The 16,334-nt window shown below is 42.8% G+C and overlaps 2 protein-coding genes across 3 annotated transcripts in view; one reads left to right on the top strand and one right to left on the bottom strand.

The window, feature by feature from the left end:
• PIP4P1 (phosphatidylinositol-4,5-bisphosphate 4-phosphatase 1) overlaps nt 1-11,935 on the top strand; it is a 52,236-nt gene extending 40,301 nt beyond the window's left edge. Inside the window, exon 7 of the mRNA XM_058181073.1 lies at nt 11,718-11,935. Within this exon, the coding sequence (XP_058037056.1) occupies nt 11,718-11,738 (21 nt within the window). The 3' untranslated portion in view covers nt 11,739-11,935. The remainder of the gene's footprint in view (nt 1-11,717) is intronic.
• Nucleotides 6,437-15,487, bottom strand: APEX1 (apurinic/apyrimidinic endodeoxyribonuclease 1). 2 transcript variants are annotated; one of them, XM_058181069.1, is made up of 5 exons: nt 15,353-15,487; nt 13,634-13,772; nt 12,102-12,292; nt 10,179-10,371; nt 6,437-9,338 (listed from the first exon to the last, which is right to left on the bottom strand). In XM_058181069.1, exons 1-5 carry the CDS (start codon nt 15,470-15,472, stop codon nt 8,824-8,826), a joined length of 1,158 nt encoding a protein of 385 aa, XP_058037052.1. In that variant the 5' UTR covers nt 15,473-15,487; the 3' UTR covers nt 6,437-8,823. The 2 variants fall into 2 exon arrangements, with proteins under 2 accessions (XP_058037052.1, XP_058037053.1); XM_058181070.1 differs by having other exon boundaries at nt 15,397-15,485.
• Nucleotides 15,488-16,334: the final 847 nt, after the last annotated feature.

Raw genomic sequence — 16,334 nt, 5'->3', positions numbered from 1 at the left:
ATCTGGGTTCAGTTCCAAGTGGGGACAAAGACACTGGAAACATGGAGGCTGCTTGGAAAGATGGTTTAATGGTGGTCAGGATCACATGGCTTGAGTTCCTGAACAGAAAAGGGCCCGAGATCCTGTGTGCTCCCTGGCTTTATGCTTTTTCTGAGCTTTGACCTTTCTGGGGCACAGGAAGAGTATCCTGATTGGTTGTCAGACTCCCAGGGGGTGGGAGTCTTAGCTAGCCTTGCTGGCTGTCTCTCAAGCTTGCTTGAGCCTTGCCATGTGGTGAGTTTCAGTTGTATTGTGTTGCAAATCATGGGGGGATTGAGTGAGCTTGGTTGAAGCCTTAATTGCCCATTGACAAAGGTGGGGAGAATGAGTGAGCTTAGCTGAGGCTTTTAATGGCCCATTGACAAAGGTGGGGGAGTCAGGAAGTTGCAGGAGCTCCTTTGTCTTTAAAATTTGTTTCTCCATTTCTCATCCAGGAAGTTATAATATTCTGCATTTTAAAATATTTCCTAGAATATTTCATTCTTCTAGGAGGGGGGTGGGTGCTAAATTCCTACAATCCCTACTTTTTTTTTTTTTTCAAAACGTGAGTTTTGAAACATGCTCTTAAAAAATTAAAATTGATCAAATCAGTGGGTGCTTTTAATTTTCCTGATGCAAAGGAAGCCATTGATAGAGACAACAGAAAAAAAAGATTCCTTCAGTGGCTCCCAAAAGCTTTCAACCATGAAGGTCTAGCAGCCAGGGGAAAAGTTCTGGTAAGAATTTTACAGTATCCAATTTTCTATGCCAATTAATTTCAGCTGTTAGATATCACTTTCTGAGAGCTTCCAGTCAGGTCAAGCAAGCACACATCCCAAAATTTTCACAGCCATGGTTTTCCTTTAAATTACAGGCTGCTCATTTCCAAGGGTTGGTTACGGAACCTGCCCTAGCTCTTACTTTAGTCTATCCAAGATTTTTTTTTTTTCCAGTCCAAATTGAGGTTAATCAGTGTGCAATCCAGGCTTTTTCCTTTCTTCTTCTTCTTCTTTTTTTTTAAATTACGCACAATGAGCCCTGGGACTTCTACTCATGAGACCACCAGTGCAACATATCTTGCTTTACTGGGCAACTGGGCAGCATCATTTGTGAGTCATAGTCAGGGCTTGGGTTTTGGATATCACTTTTTCTGCTATCTCTTCAAGAGAGGAATTGCCTGAGGGGAATGCCCCTCCCCCATGGAATTAGCAGGGAGATCTGACTCCTTGGGCTTTTAGTGCCACAGAGCAAAAATCAACCTAAAAGTCTTGTGTGGAGGTAAGTGAAGGGAATAGACTAATTCTGAATGGTGTGTCTCTCTGTGTGTGCCTGTGTATGCAGCTACCTTTACAATACAGGCAATACAAACATTTTGGACATATTTCCCTCCCACCAGACAAAAATCTAACGTGTTCAGAACTTGCTGTGGTAGCCACTCAAATACAATCCTTACATGAGTACTTTAGACTGATTACAATGTAAATGAGACAAGACAGAAAACCTTACAATGAATTTCCACCCTTCCCCATAGTCTTTCCAGTTGTCTTCTGGGAATTGAAAAGAGTCTTTTAGTCTTTACTTATACATCTCAGGGTCCTTTCTTTCATATCTTTTGGGTGGCATGCTTGTTGGTCAGTCAGGTTTGGAAAGGTCTGCTCCAATCTGGTTGCTGTGATGACTTTCAGTGGGGGCTGGATTCAAACTCAATTCCTGACTCCAACAAATGGAAGGTCTCCTCTGGAGGCAGCATCTGGAACCATGTGCTCTGCTTCCACAGTTGCAGAGTCATCTTTTCAGGGCTGAAAGACATTAGAACAGGATCTCCTCCCCACTTTTGTGGGTAATCTTCTCAGGAAAGGCATTGTAACAGGATTAAAGGGGGGTAGATATCTTGCAGGCAGAGTTTGAAAAGAAACAACACATCAATATTGCAGTTACTAAAAGGTAATGCAGTTTCAACAAAATGGAGACACAACTGATGAGAAAGAAAAAACTTCACATACTTCAGGAAGAGGATGAACAGGTAAAATCATTTAAATACACAGTAAATGCAAGACTGAATTTTTTTTTTCTCTTGTAAGTGAACTTAAAACGTTTCCTCATAAACTTATCTTGTAAGTGAACTTAAAATGTTTCCTTATAAACTTGAGTTGTTACTTTAAGATAGAGAGAGAAGGAGAAAAAAAAACAGAAATAGGATGAAAAGTCCTTTTTACTATTTTGTTGGCCGGACAAAGACAGGAAAAAGGCTCTTTCCTTTTTTTTTCTCTCTCTCTTCCCCATTTTCATTGCTTCAACCTTTTGTTTTTCTCTAACAATTTAAAATTCTTGTCTCTAGAGATCAGATACATTTTACAGTTACAATTACCTCAAGGGCCCACAAAGACAGACATACACACATAAAAAAACAAGGAGGACAAAGAGGAAAACAAAACTCTGAGATTTACACACACACTGATCATTCCCATAAATCTCAGTTAAATTAGGGAAGGCACAAATCTTAACAGACAGACCACGTGGTTCCATAGAAGACAGAGAAAGAGACAAACAAGCAAACAAAACAAAAACCCAAACATTCCTATTTATATATTTCCCTTTTCTTTTAAGTACCTTTATTTAGCCAAATTTGTCTTCCTGGTGTTATCTCTTAGCAAAGCCCATTTTTTACACAATTTCTTCAATTTCTATTCTCGCATGCCAGTCAACACTGGCACCTGCCTGGCGTCCCAGGCCCCAAGCATGTCTCTCAGGGGATTTCCCTCTACCCTCGAGCTTACGCTTCCCATGATCCTCGGAATGTGAGGCTCACTTTGTCATAGCCGGGCACTCCCGCAGTTTCGGAAAAAAAAAGGTATCCGCGAAGGACTCCGACTCCCTTCTGTCGAAGTATGGGCCCCTTCCTTAAGGGAACTCTTATTTGAAGATCACCAATAAAAAAAAAGTGATCCCGGAGGACCTTGCTGCCCCTACAGCAGGTACGAGCACCTCCTCTCACTCCACATGCACCACTTTAGGCTTTGCTTTCTTTTAGATACACCAATAGTTCCTATATATTTCTTTTTCCCCACTTCACACTTCTTTTCCTTTTGCTCAGTTTCCGTTCCTCGAAAACACAAAGTTCCACATTTGGCTTCCCCCCCTTGCTTTCTCTATCCTACCGGTCATGGCTCGGTGGAGCTAGCAGTAGGTAGAGGTGCGGCTAGAGGTTGCTCAGAGGTGGAATCAGACTGTTTCCTCAGGTGGAATCCCACACACACACTTCCTCCTTCCCTAACAGAAGGTCCTGTGCTCTGGCAAAACCCCCATGCTCTCCAGACTTTTGGTCTTTCTGCGGTTAGGAAATGCACAGAGGATGCAAAATCCAGCTGTGATTGGGAGAAGGGCTCTCTCATTCACACACATGCAGGCATTCACATATTTCCCATACTTTTCCATGCTTTAAAATTAAAATTTAGAGGTACTCACCTTCTTTCCAAGCAGTCTTTGAGCTCAACACTCAAAACCCCTTTAAAACCTAGTTCCAAATGGCCAAGGTCCAGGAAAACTTACCCACAGACTCAATGGGTCTGCTGCTAGCAAGGGAGGCTTACCTGGGCCAGGTCCATTGGTTAGGTTAGCTTGGAGTCCCATCTGGGGTGCCAATTGTTGGAAGAAATATCCATCTGGGTTCAGTTCCAAGTGGGGACAAAGACACTGGAAACATGGAGGCTGCTTGGAAAGATGGTTTAATGGTGGTCAGGATCACATGGCTTGAGTTCCTGAACAGAAAAGGGCCGAGGTCCTGTGTGCTCCTGGCTTTATGCTTTTTCTGAGCTTTGACCTTTCTGGGGCACAGGAAGAGTATCCTGATTGGTTGTCAGACTCCCAGGGGGTGGGAGTCTTAGCTAGCCTTGCTGGCTGTCTCTCAAGCTTGCTTGAGCCTTGCCATGTGGTGAGTTTCAGTTGTATTGTGTTGCAAATCATGGGGGGATTGAGTGAGCTTGGTTGAAGCCTTAATTGCCCATTGACAAAGGTGGGGAGAATGAGTGAGCTTAGCTGAGGCTTTTAATGGCCCATTGACAAAGGTGGGGGGGAGTCAGGAAGTTGCAGGGAGCTCCTTTGTCTTTAAAATATGTTTCTCCATTTCTCATCCAGGAAGGTATAATATTCTGCTTTTTAAAATATTTCCTAGAATATTTCATTCTTCTAGGAGGGGGGTGGGTGCTAAATTCCTACAGAACAATTAAACATCAGTTGGAAACTTTACTCAGTCTACCAAACCTGGCAAGTAGTCCTATGGCAGAAAAATGTAATGATTTACAAAAACAAACCACAAGCTAAGCTATGCCAGGAGACTCATCTGTCTTCACCACAAACTTTGCTACTCACGTTGTTAGGGCTTCACAGTGCACCTCGAAAACGAATAGACAACCCTTCCTAAAGGCAGAGGAGAGGTCCATCCCATTGGTGGGCGAACTGACCTTGTACCAATATGTAAGACAACTCGCTGGGGTTATGAATTTTCTTTCCCATTATCTGCTAGAAAATCAGTACCTGACCATCCAGTACATCTGTTTCAGCCTGCAGACTGGGTGCTTGTATAGACTTGGGGACCAACAACTTCCTTGGATCAGAAGTGAAAGGGACCGTTTCAGGGGCTTCTGACCACCCATATGGCACTAAAAGGGGAAGGCCTGGCATCTTAGATACATCATTCCAGAGTGAAGAAATACCCACGATCTGCCATTCCTGATTCTTGGACTGCGCAGCCTGTGACTTCCTCAGTAGAAGAACTGGGACCTAAGTTATTGTTCTGGAAGCACAAGCCTGCGGAACCATAGTTGCATATGAAGGCTAAGGTATTAAGCCAAATAAACTTAACTATCAGGATGAGACCATGATTTGTTGTGCAACTCTGCTCCTCCCACCCACTTATATTATACCCACTTTACCTGAAAGAAAAATTAGAAAACATAGGGACCTTGAACAATCTAGAAAGTACCTGAAGAACTACCAACCCCTTATTATGTTCAATGGGTTCTGGTACTTCAATATTGCCATGTATGGTATACAGGCAGTGGAAGAGATCCTAGCTAATGAAACTGGGGAATTGTTGGGGTTTTTTTGTTTGTTTGTTTGTTTTTGTTTATTGCTGCAGCAAAAGAACAAAAAGCCATTCGGAAAATGACAGTTCAGAATAGAATGGCTCTAGACCTCGTATTGGCATTCTAAGGAGGTATGTATTACTTGGACAACAAAGCTGTGTGCATATTCTGGACAAATTGGAGGAATTCCACAGCTGAATTACACACATCACAAAGATAGCTGCAACACCCCCCCACCATGGATGAATGGAAAGGCTGGTGCTGTTGACTGAGAAGGATGGTTGCTCGATTTCAACTGGTTAAAAACCTAATAATGATCCTGGCAGGCATAATCATTGTTCTCTTAATCATCTGTTGTGCATTACAATGCCTTCTGCTTTGCCTTTTCACCTGTAAGCAAACTATCCCAGTAGGGGATATTGATGTTGGGTGAATCTTGAAAAATTAAATCATTTTCAGATTCAAAAGGTGGGAAATGATGGGCTGTATGCTAAAATAAAGCCAGGTCATGATACACACTTGAAAGTAAATCAGGAAAACTGTAATTGTGGAGTCTGTCTGGCAAGAACCAAGAATGATTATCTACAGGAAATATGCATGTGTAAATCTTGTAACAATTCTCGGTAGTTAGAAAACCGATAAAAGTAACAAGAGTTAGACAACTTGCAGGCCTCATCAAAAATTAGGAATGCAGATGCCTTGCAGCCAATTACATGTGTATTAGATACCTCCTGGAGCATTCATTAGCCAAGGCTTAGGAGTAGGGACAGCTAGAGACCAATAGAACAAATTGTAGAATTATTACTAAAATGTTTATTAGATGATATTTCTTATTATCTAGCCTTTTAATGAAAATGTATACAGCTTTCTTTAATCCTTGGTTCTTGGCATTTTGGCCTGCAGCACTTTTACTTGGAGTACTCCAATAAAAAGCAATCAGAAAACCTGCATCCCATGTCTGGCGTCCAACATTGGCTTCAACACCAGGATCAGACCCGAATTGGGCACAACAGTATTTCCCCCAAAATAAGACCTAACCGGAAAAGAATCCCTAAGGCATCTTTTGGAGAAAAAATTAATAGAAGACCCAGTCTTATTTTTGGGAAAACATGGTAACAGTTCAAAAGCATGCAAATATGAGTAGATAATTGGACCTCAGTAAAACATTTGATAAAAGTAGACCATAACCTACTACTAGTTAAAGTAGAAAAATGTGGGTTAGACAGCACCACCACCAGATGGATTTGTAACTGGCTGACCAACCGCACTCAACGAGTAGTCCTCAAGGGAACTACATCCACATGGAGGGAAGTATGCAGTGGAGTACCCAGTGGTGGGATTCAAATGATTTAACAACCGGTTCTCTGCCCTAATGATTTCTTCCAACAACCAGTTCACCAAACTGCTCAGAAAGTTAACAACCGGTTCTCCCGAAGTGATGCGAACTGGTTAATCCCACCACTGGGAGTACCCCAAGGCTCTGTTTTAGCCCAGTACTCTTCAACATCTTCATCAATGGCTTGGACGAGGGGATAGATGGGGAACTCAACAAATTTGCAAATGACACCAAGCTGGCAGGAATAGCTAACACTCCAGAAGATAGGCTCAAGATACAGAAAGATCTTGACACACTAGAACATTGGGCACTATCTAACAAAATGAAATTCAACAGTGAAAAAAGTAAGGTTCTAAATTTAGGCCAAAAAAACAAAATGCACAGGTACCGGATATGTGATACCTTGCTCAATAGTAGTACCTGTGAGAGGGATCTTGGAGTCCTAGTGGACAACCATTTAGATATGAGCCAGCAGTGTGCAGCAGCTGCCAAAAAAGCCAACAGGGTTCTGGGCTGCATAAACAGAGGGATAGAATCACGACCATGTGACGTCTTAATACCACTTTATAATGCCTTGGTAAGGCCACACTTGGAATATTGCATTCAGTTTTGGCCGCCACGATGTAAAAAAGATCTTGAGACTCTAGAAAGAGTGCAGAAAAGAGCAACAAAGATGATTAGGGGACTGGAGGCTAAAACATATGAAGAACGGTTGCAAGAACTCGGTATGCCTAGTTTAATGAAAAGAAGGACTAGGGGAGACATGATAGCAGTGTTCCAATATCTCAGGGGTTGCCACAAAGAAGAGGGAGTCAAACTAATCTCCAATGCACCTGAGGGTAGAACAAGAAGCAATGTGTGGAAACTAATCAAGGAGAGATGCAACTTAGAACTAAGGAGAAATTTCCTAACAGAACAATTAATCATTAATTAAATTAATTAAACTTGCCTGCAGAAGTTGTGAATGCTCCAACACTGGAAATTTGTAAGAAAATGTTGGATAACCATGTCTGAAATGGTATAGGGTTTCCTGCCTGGGCAGGGGGTTGGACTAGAAGACCTCCAAGGTTCCTTCCAACTCTGTTATTATTATAAATAGGTACCACTTCAGGGGAAATGTATCAGCATTAAGTGCTCCTGTGTGTATAATCATTCTGGCTACATGACCACAAAGCATCTTTGGACAACCCTGGTTTCCAAGCTAGGAAATGAACACGAGCATCACCCAATAGAGCCAGACATGACCGGACCGTGGAAAGCTTTAGTTTTAAGCAAATAAATGCACACAAATGTACTCACAGGTTAAAGGGAAATAATGACATGTTAGCTTTCCGGTATTGGAAATAAAAAAGAGAGTTGTGAAGAATAGAATAGGTAATTACCGAAGTCAGTGTGAAAACCAATTTGGGTGGGAAATTCTTGCGTAGTACTTCGACCATCAGGTGGTGATAAAGTTGAAAGCTAAAGGAATTCATTGTTTAAAAGGCCACACTGAAATTGCTAAATGATAGCATTCCGGATAAAAAATGAGACAAGTTTGGTTGATTTTTATAAACAGGAAGTTTAATGTTTTCTGGGATATCAAAATAAATTTCGGTTTATTCCAAAACACTGAAAGGGGTGGGGGGAAGAGAGGTGTGAAGAGGCCTTTCATGAGGGGCAATACTGAGAATAAGGAAGACAGAGCTAACATCTGGAGAACAATAGCAGAGGAGTGATGCCCCCACTTAGCCTAGCTTCTTCTTCTTTTACTGCAAATGCTAGAAAAGAAGACTCCAGTGTGATCCTTGCTATCTCAGGAATCTGAGATAGCTTCCTGCCACCTTGCTCCAGGCCCACCTTTTAAGCCAGAGGTGAGGAAATATGGCCTCTTTATGACTTGTGGACTTCAACTCCCAGAATTCTGGAGGCAGCTATGATGGCTCAGGAATTATGGAAGTTGAAGTCCACAGGTCATAAAATGACCACAGTTCCCCACTCGTTTTAAGCCATCTTCCCTGGAGAACTGGAACTGGCAGAAACAGAAACAGACCTTATTTCCAGTTAGCCCCAAAGTAGCCACACACCTTTTGAGAGAAATATTTTTACATTGTGGAAACCTATTAGTAGCCTGGGATGGGGCTAACTTATGGAAAAGGATTCAGATCCTGACTCTGGAGCAGTGTTTCTCAACCTTGGTGACCTTAAGATGTGTGGACTTCCAACTCCCAGAATTACCTAGTCAGCCAACCAGAATTGTGAGAGTTAAAGTCCACAAGTCTGAAAGCTGCCATGATTGAAAAACACTGCTCTAAAATTAGGGTTGAGTAGTCATAGACATGATTTTAGCTTTGATTTTCTTTTCCCACTCAAGCTACAATAGGTTTGGGCCTTCGGTTGCATGTGTTATATAGCCATATAGAGAGTGATGGGGCAGTGGTCACTCCCCAAGACTGAGGAGCGGATCTTACTGTCACATAACCCATCTACAAGGCTTTTGGAGATTATAAAATAATCAAGCCTCCATCCCACATTCTTAGCCCGGGAATTCATCATATATGTCCAGAAAGTATACGCATTGGTGGCGTCAGGATACAGATGTCGGAAAGTGTCGACAAAGCCAGCTTCTAACAGCTGAGTGAACCCAGCACGCTCTTCTGGAGTGAACCCAGCGCTTTTCTTATTTCCTCTGGGGTTCTTCAGATCAATTTCCTGATGGGCTACATTGAGGTCGCCGCACAGGATAACGGGCTTGCGGGCAGCCAAGCCTTCTAGGTAAGAGCGGAAGGCCACATCCCAACGTTGGCGGTATTCCAGGCGCACCAGTCCTCGACCGGCGTTGGGGACATAGGCGGTCACCAGAAAGTAGGAATCAAATTCCCCTGTTATCACCCGGCCTTCTTTATCATAGTCTTCCTCACCTGTAGCAACAATGCAGAAGAGAGACCGAAGGGCAACGTTGATTTTGAACAAGCACAATCAGAGGAAGACCCGTTCCACCCTTTCCCAGTCGGGTGTCATCCACCCCTGAGAACTCCCCGGCTTCCCGTTGTAAGTTGTCCTGGACACAATTGAGCTAAAAAATTGCTGTTGTTAATTGAGACATTTGTTGGGCACATTTGTTAAAGGAATCACTGCAGTTGATAAGTTAGTAACCCGGTTGTTAAATGAATCTGGCTTCTCCATTGAGTTCGCTTGTCAAAAGGTTGCAAAAGAGGGATCCCATGACCCTGGGACACGGCAACAGTCGTAAGTATGAACCAGTTGCCAAGTGTCTGAAATTTGATCCCAGGAAGAAAAAAATGACCTACAACCGCTTTTCACACATCCCTTGTAGCGTCCCCATGGTCATGTGACCAAAATTCAGACGCTTGGCAACCGACTCACACTTATGACACGGTCTCAAGAGTCACGGGATCTGAAGAATTTTATCCACTTTGTGAAAGATCGTGGTGGCACCAACATAGTTTGGGTTTGCTTTGCTGCACCAGACACCTTACCAATTATCGACGGAATTATACATTCTTAACTTTAAAACAATATCTACAATAGGCCCGGCCACCTGCAAAAGCCCTTTTATCGGACAACAATCTAGAGAGTTTGCTTTTTCACCCAGACAGGCCCTTAAGAATGCTCTCTTCTATTCTAACTTACCTCTATTCCCCCCACACCCACCAAAATCCACTACTTATAATTTTGTAGGGGACAAAGAGGTCTTAAGAGGAACAAAGATTCTAAAATAAGGATGGAGAAGTCCTTACCTATGCCATATATGACATCCAAAGGTTTGTTCTTTGAAAGAAGACCCACACCGCTGTAGCCATCCTTGTCAATAGAGCAGGCCCAAAATTTATGGGGATAGGCAGCCAGCTCAATAATTTCTGCTGGCAATTGCCTCTCGACACACTTTGTCTCTTGAAAACAGAGGACATCGGGATCCTCCTTCTTGACCCACTGCAGGGAATAAAATGATACACAATTAATATAAAATAAAATAATAAAAAAATAATAAATACAGTGATTCATCATGGCAAGGAAAGCTGTAAAATGGAGTAAAACTCAATTAACAAATGTCTCACTTAGCAGCAGAAATTTTTGGTCTCGGTTGTGGTTGTACATCAAGGACTACCTGTATTCCACTAACAGACTTGTACTGAGAAATAATTTTTAGCCTTCTGGACTTCTTTACAAAGAAGGAAGTTAACACCGCAATTGTATGACCTTTTCTTCTGCCAGTGCCCTTGAGACAACTTACAATTAAAGAAGGCCACGCAAATGACGCAAATGAAACTCTGCAATGTCACAAGAGAAATGGGGATGGGGTGATCCTCTCATGTTTTCAGAGGTTTATCCAACCGGACAGTCTGAAATTCTTTTTACAAACATTCCTCTCAACCTTTGGCTGACTTGGCAAGACTAAAAATCCTTTGCAACCTTCTATTCCCGAGACAGATATTAGATGAATAAAACCACCATTCTCCTGTGTTTTGTCTAGCTAAGAAACATTATCTATGGACGTCACTGTAAAGGAGACGCGTTATCTCGCTTGTTCGAAGAGAAAGGGTTATTAAAAACAACACTGCCTTCATAACTTCAACCAAGCTGGCTGCTGGTAGCTCCCTGGGGACTGCTTGTTCCCTTCTCCACCGCTGGTTACTACGCCACAGTATTTATACTATTGTTTTTTGGTGGCCTGTAACAATGCAGAAATTGTTTTCATTCGAGAGCCACAATGAATTGCAACGAACAGACTTCCCCAGCATGAGTCCCCTCCAGATGTGTGAAATTCAACTCCCCGGGATCCTGAGTGAGAACTCTGCTGGATAAAGATCTCTTAAGAATTGAAGTACACAGCAGCAGATTTTTCCAAAAAAGGCGTGAAAGATTCCCCCCCACCCGTTTACGGTTTTTTCCAGTTTAATCAGATTGATTGGATGGAACAAACGGTAGCACCTAGCCAATGTTGGCAAATTAAAAAATTAACAAGTCAGAACATGAGGTAGTCCTCCACGTACGACCACAATTGAGCCCAAAATTTATGTTGATAAGTGTGAGACATTTGTTAAGTGAGTTTTGCCCCATTTTACGACTTTTCTTACCACAGTTGTTAAGTGAATCACTGCAGTTGTTAAGTTAGTAACACGGTTAAGTGAATCTGGCTTCCCCATTGACTTTGCCTCAGAATGTCACAAAAGCAATTAACAATGGCAACCAGGACTGCAGTTGCTAAACAATGTGAGCATGTGGTTTTCCTACTTATGATTGTGTTGCTTAACAACGGCATTGTAATTTCATTTCAGTGTGTGCCACCGTGTACCTAGAAGGATGACAATAAAGCAGGGGTGAAATCCAGCAGGTTCTGGAGAATCGGTAGTGGAAATGTTGAGTAGTTTGGAGAACCGGCAAATACCACCTCTGGCTGGCCCCAGAGTGGGGTGGGAATGGAGTTTGCAACATCCTTCCCCTGCTATGCCCACCAAGCAACGCTCACAGAGTAGTAAAAAAATTTGGATTTCACCACTGTAATAAAGGCTATCTTAACCGATGTCTAAATGCAGCTTCTCTTTTTATGTCATTCTCTGTCCAACTTTTGAGGGAGGGCAGAGGAAAAACCACTGCCGTCACACCCAACGTGGAAAGAACCAGTAAGAAAACAAAATGGTGGCGTCTTTGTCCTGGCTTACCTCTAGGCCATTTTTTTTGAACCAAGCCCGGATACCATCGATATTCCAGGAAGTTATTTTTAAAGTGTATTTTTTGTCACTGGGTGAAGTGAGCTTATCAGGAGGATCTTGATACGAGAACGAACATTCGCCCTGTTTTTCTGATAGTTTCTCGGCTTCACGCTCTTTCATAAACTTTTTTGGCTCAGGTTCTGAGGAAAAGAGAAATAAGACAAAACATTATAGGGAGCAGGAACAGGTGTTTGCTTTTTTGATGAAAATCAGACTCCACTGGAAACGGAGATTTCAAATTACAACCCTTCAAAATTACAACAGCAGTGAAAAAAGTGACTTTTTTCACACTTACAACCGTTGCCGAAGCATCCCCCTAGTCACAGGATCAAAATGCAGGCCATCAGTTCCTATTTATGACAGTCGCAGACATGGTTAGTTCATTTGTAGAACGAGAGCCAAGTTCTAACCAAGATTGGGGAAGGGCAGTGGTGACCTCTAAGGAAAGGATTTTACAGGTAGTCCTCAACTGATCTTAAAATTTATGTTACTAAGCAAGACAGTTGTGAAGTGAGTTTTTGTCCCGGTGTTTTAAGACTTTTCTTGTCATGGTTGTTATGGAGTTGCTTAGTAGAATCGGACTTACCGTGTACTTTGCTTGCCAGACCGTCGCGAAAAGCAATCACGTGACTCTGGGACATGCGCAACTGTCAAAAATACGAACCGAGCACCCAAATTTTGATCATGTGACCATGGGTAAAAACCGGTCAGTTTTCAGTGCTGATGTAACTTCTAACGGTCACTAAACAAATGGTTGTAAGTCTAGAACTAGATGTAATCTCTCCTGATCAAGAGTTCTCCCATTCTCATTCCTGCTTAATCTACACTGCAGTGTTTCTCTCACCCTTAACTGCTTTTAAGACAGGGGTCTCCAACCTTGGCAACTTTAAGCCTGGCTAACTTTAACTCCGAGAATTCCCCAGCCAGCTTTGCTGGCTGGGGAATTCTGGGAGCTGAAGTCCGCCAGGCTTAAAATTGCCAAGGTTGGAGACCCCTGCTTTAAGATGTGGATTTCAACTCCCAGAATTCCTCTGCCTGCATAGCGGCTGGCGAATTCTGAGACTTGAAGTCCACACATCGTAAAGCAGACCAACACCTCTAATGTGCTCTGCTGGATTTGAGCCTTGAGAACAAATGTGAGTGATACAGTCCTACCCCTATGAAATGTCACAACTTTCTTGATCGACCAGAGGTTCCTTCCATTTTATTTTCTCCCTTTCTCCACTCCAAGCATCAGACAGAAGATAGAAGTGGGTGGGGCCCCCCTCATCATACCAAGGCCAAAAACCATGGTTTCACCAGAGCCAAGTCTGACAAACGCCAACCTATGAGTTGAGGAAAAGGGCTGAAGGAAACGAGAGGCCATTCAAGAAAGAGGAGGACTTGGTATGACACGCTACAATGCAGAGTGGGCATAAAACAAGGGGCACCTCCTTTTCCCAAATCAATCCCAGTTTTAATGCTAGGACTGAACTCCATACCTGAGCTTCCTTTATCCACTGGAAGGATCTCGTCCTCGCTCTTCTCGCGTTTCGGCATTGTAGACTTTAAAGTATGTCTCAGGCGAAGAATCTGGCTACTCTGTTTGGCCAACGTTAGGCTTCTCAACAGTAGCGTCTCCTGGAAAAAAAATTAACAATGGCAAGTAGTGATAGGAATAGCGCTTATGTATCTCCCTATAGTGCTTTACAGCAGGGGTCTCCAACCTTGGCAACTTTACGACTTGTGGACTTCAACTCCCAGAATTCCTCAGCCAGCGCATGCTGAATAAAGAGAAATTGTCTTGGGACACATAAAATATATAAAGGTAAAGAGGACATAATGGTAAAAGTTTATGACCTTATGGGGTTGTATTATTAGCTGTCCTGGGCCACATGTGTCCTGTGAGCCACGGGCTGGACACGCCTGCTTTGAAACATGATCCCAGGCTGTAGCATTTTTAACTTTTTAAGAATGCCTCTCCCAACAATAAAAAAATGAATTTAGAGGCTGGTCCCTTTTCATTGCAACATGCCTGAAGATAAAAGATGCTGGAGCCACTTGCTCTACAACGTGCACAGGATTATTTTATTGTTATTCCAGTTTGTGAGATATCACACACTTCAATCATGATACTGCAGGCTCTATTGTTTGCATATGAACATCCAAAAAAAACCCACCCAACTGTATTTCTTACAAGATTATCTTCCTTCTCTCTTTCACTATGTAACAATTATGTTGCAAAAGATATTTACTAGATTTCCCCACCCCACTCCCCATGTTGGGGGTTAAGCCAGTTCATTGCTTTGTCAAAAAAATCCAGCCCTCACTTTACTAATACTTCCCGCACGTACTATTCACCTACTCAGCGGATGTTGAGACTTTGGCGCAGAGAAGAGCAATTAAGATAATTAAAGGCCTTGAGACTAAAACACAACAGCTGCAGGCTTTGCGTTTGGCTAGTTTAGAGAAAATGACTACTTTTGGGGGTAGGGAACAGGATAGCTATTCCTGTATTTGAGGGGCAGCCACAAAGAAAAGGGGGTCAACTTATTTTTCCAAAGCACCAGAAGGCAGGGCAAGAAACAATGGTTGGAAACTAACTGAAAAGCAACCTGGAATTAAGGAAAAACTTCCCAACAGTATTAACCAGTGGAACGGCTTGCCGCCACAAGTTGTAGGTGCTTTTTAAGGATTTTTTTTAAGAAGACTGGATAACTTCTTGCCTCAAACGGCATAGGGTCTCCTGCTTGAGCAGCGGGTTGGACTGGAGGACCTCCAAGGTCCCTTCCAGCTCTATTCTGATTGATTAAACCTCTTTTCGTTGCGTCAAGAGTTTTTTTGCAATTTCAAAAGCAATTCCTCCATAAAGGGTCAGCGGCTGGGGAACATGGGTAGTAGAGAGTATCGCCTTGCACTCAAAACTTGCTAAGGGGCATTGTTTGCCAACACCCCCCCCCACCGCCCTCTCCCGCAAGAGAATGCAGACATTCTTTGGAAGCTGTTGAATTTCTACCTGCCGCCCCACTCTTAAAAGCAAGAGGGGGGTTTAAAAAAAAAACCCAAAACGCAAAAAATGCAAGGCCGGGACATGAGACCCCTGGCTCGTTTGCGCGTGAAACGCAATAAAGCAAGAAATATATATATATATATTTCTATCTATCTTATTTTAAAATAAAAAGCAATTCTAAATTTTAGTTTAAGCAAAGCTCGGCTCTCACCACACCGGACCGCACCGCACGCGAGGCTTCCTTTTGCAACCCACCGAAGTCGACCTGGAGAGAATCCGCAGGAACGCTTGAATGGAGAGAAAGACGAACACGTGGAGTGGAAAGGATCATGTGACAAAGGCTGAGGCGGGCCTTTTTTTATCCCAGTGGCAGGAACCGCCCCGCAAGAGGCTATTGGTGGAACGGCTCGGTTCGCATTCAGCAATTAAATGGTTTGGAGGAACACTTGGAAATAAAGGCGTCGGTCACGTGCTGGGGAGGGGGTGGAGGCGGGTGGCGTCTGGCGTCTTCCGTACCAGTCCAGGAACATTGTCTGCCAACTCCGAAGCACTCAACACCTTCGGTTCCCAATCGAACAACCCAGAGGGGACGGGGGCGAAATAAAAGATTTTAAACCGTAATATGGTCTCCTTTCTGAAAATCCTACACACGGATATTTAATGAATTTTTTTTCCCTTAAAAGAAAAATAATACTGAGGTTGGAATTGGCACCTTCTAATCAGTAAAGGCGACTAGACTTCCTTGGTTTTTGCTTCCTTTCTTCCTTCCATTAATTCCTTCCATTCTCTGCCATTCGTTCAGAACCGAGGAAGCTTCCTCGATCAAAAGCGAAATGTCTTCAAGCAAAAACCAAGAAAGTCCAGTGGCCTCTTGGAAAAAAAACTACCTTTGGAACAACCATGACCTAGATGACTGAGCACCTCCATAAAAAAATAAAGGATAATATATTTGTAGCTGAGGGTTGAAAGGTGGGATCCTTGGTGGTTTTTGGGCTTGGATCATTTTCTTGAGGACATTTCATTACCTAACTAGGTTACATCGTCAATTCTACTTTGTTTTCTTGAAGACTTTTCATTAACTAGGTTATATCATCAATTCTAGTTTGTTTTCTTGAGGACATTTCATTACCTAACTAGGTTACATCATCAATTCTAGTTTGTTTTCTTGAGGACATTTCATTACCTAACTAGGT

This window comes from Ahaetulla prasina, chromosome 4 (genome assembly GCF_028640845.1).
Source record: "Ahaetulla prasina isolate Xishuangbanna chromosome 4, ASM2864084v1, whole genome shotgun sequence".
Lineage (NCBI taxonomy): Eukaryota > Metazoa > Chordata > Lepidosauria > Squamata > Colubridae > Ahaetulla > Ahaetulla prasina.
The sequence above is the reverse complement of the archived record's forward strand: the minus strand, read 5'-3'. Positions and strand labels throughout refer to the sequence as shown.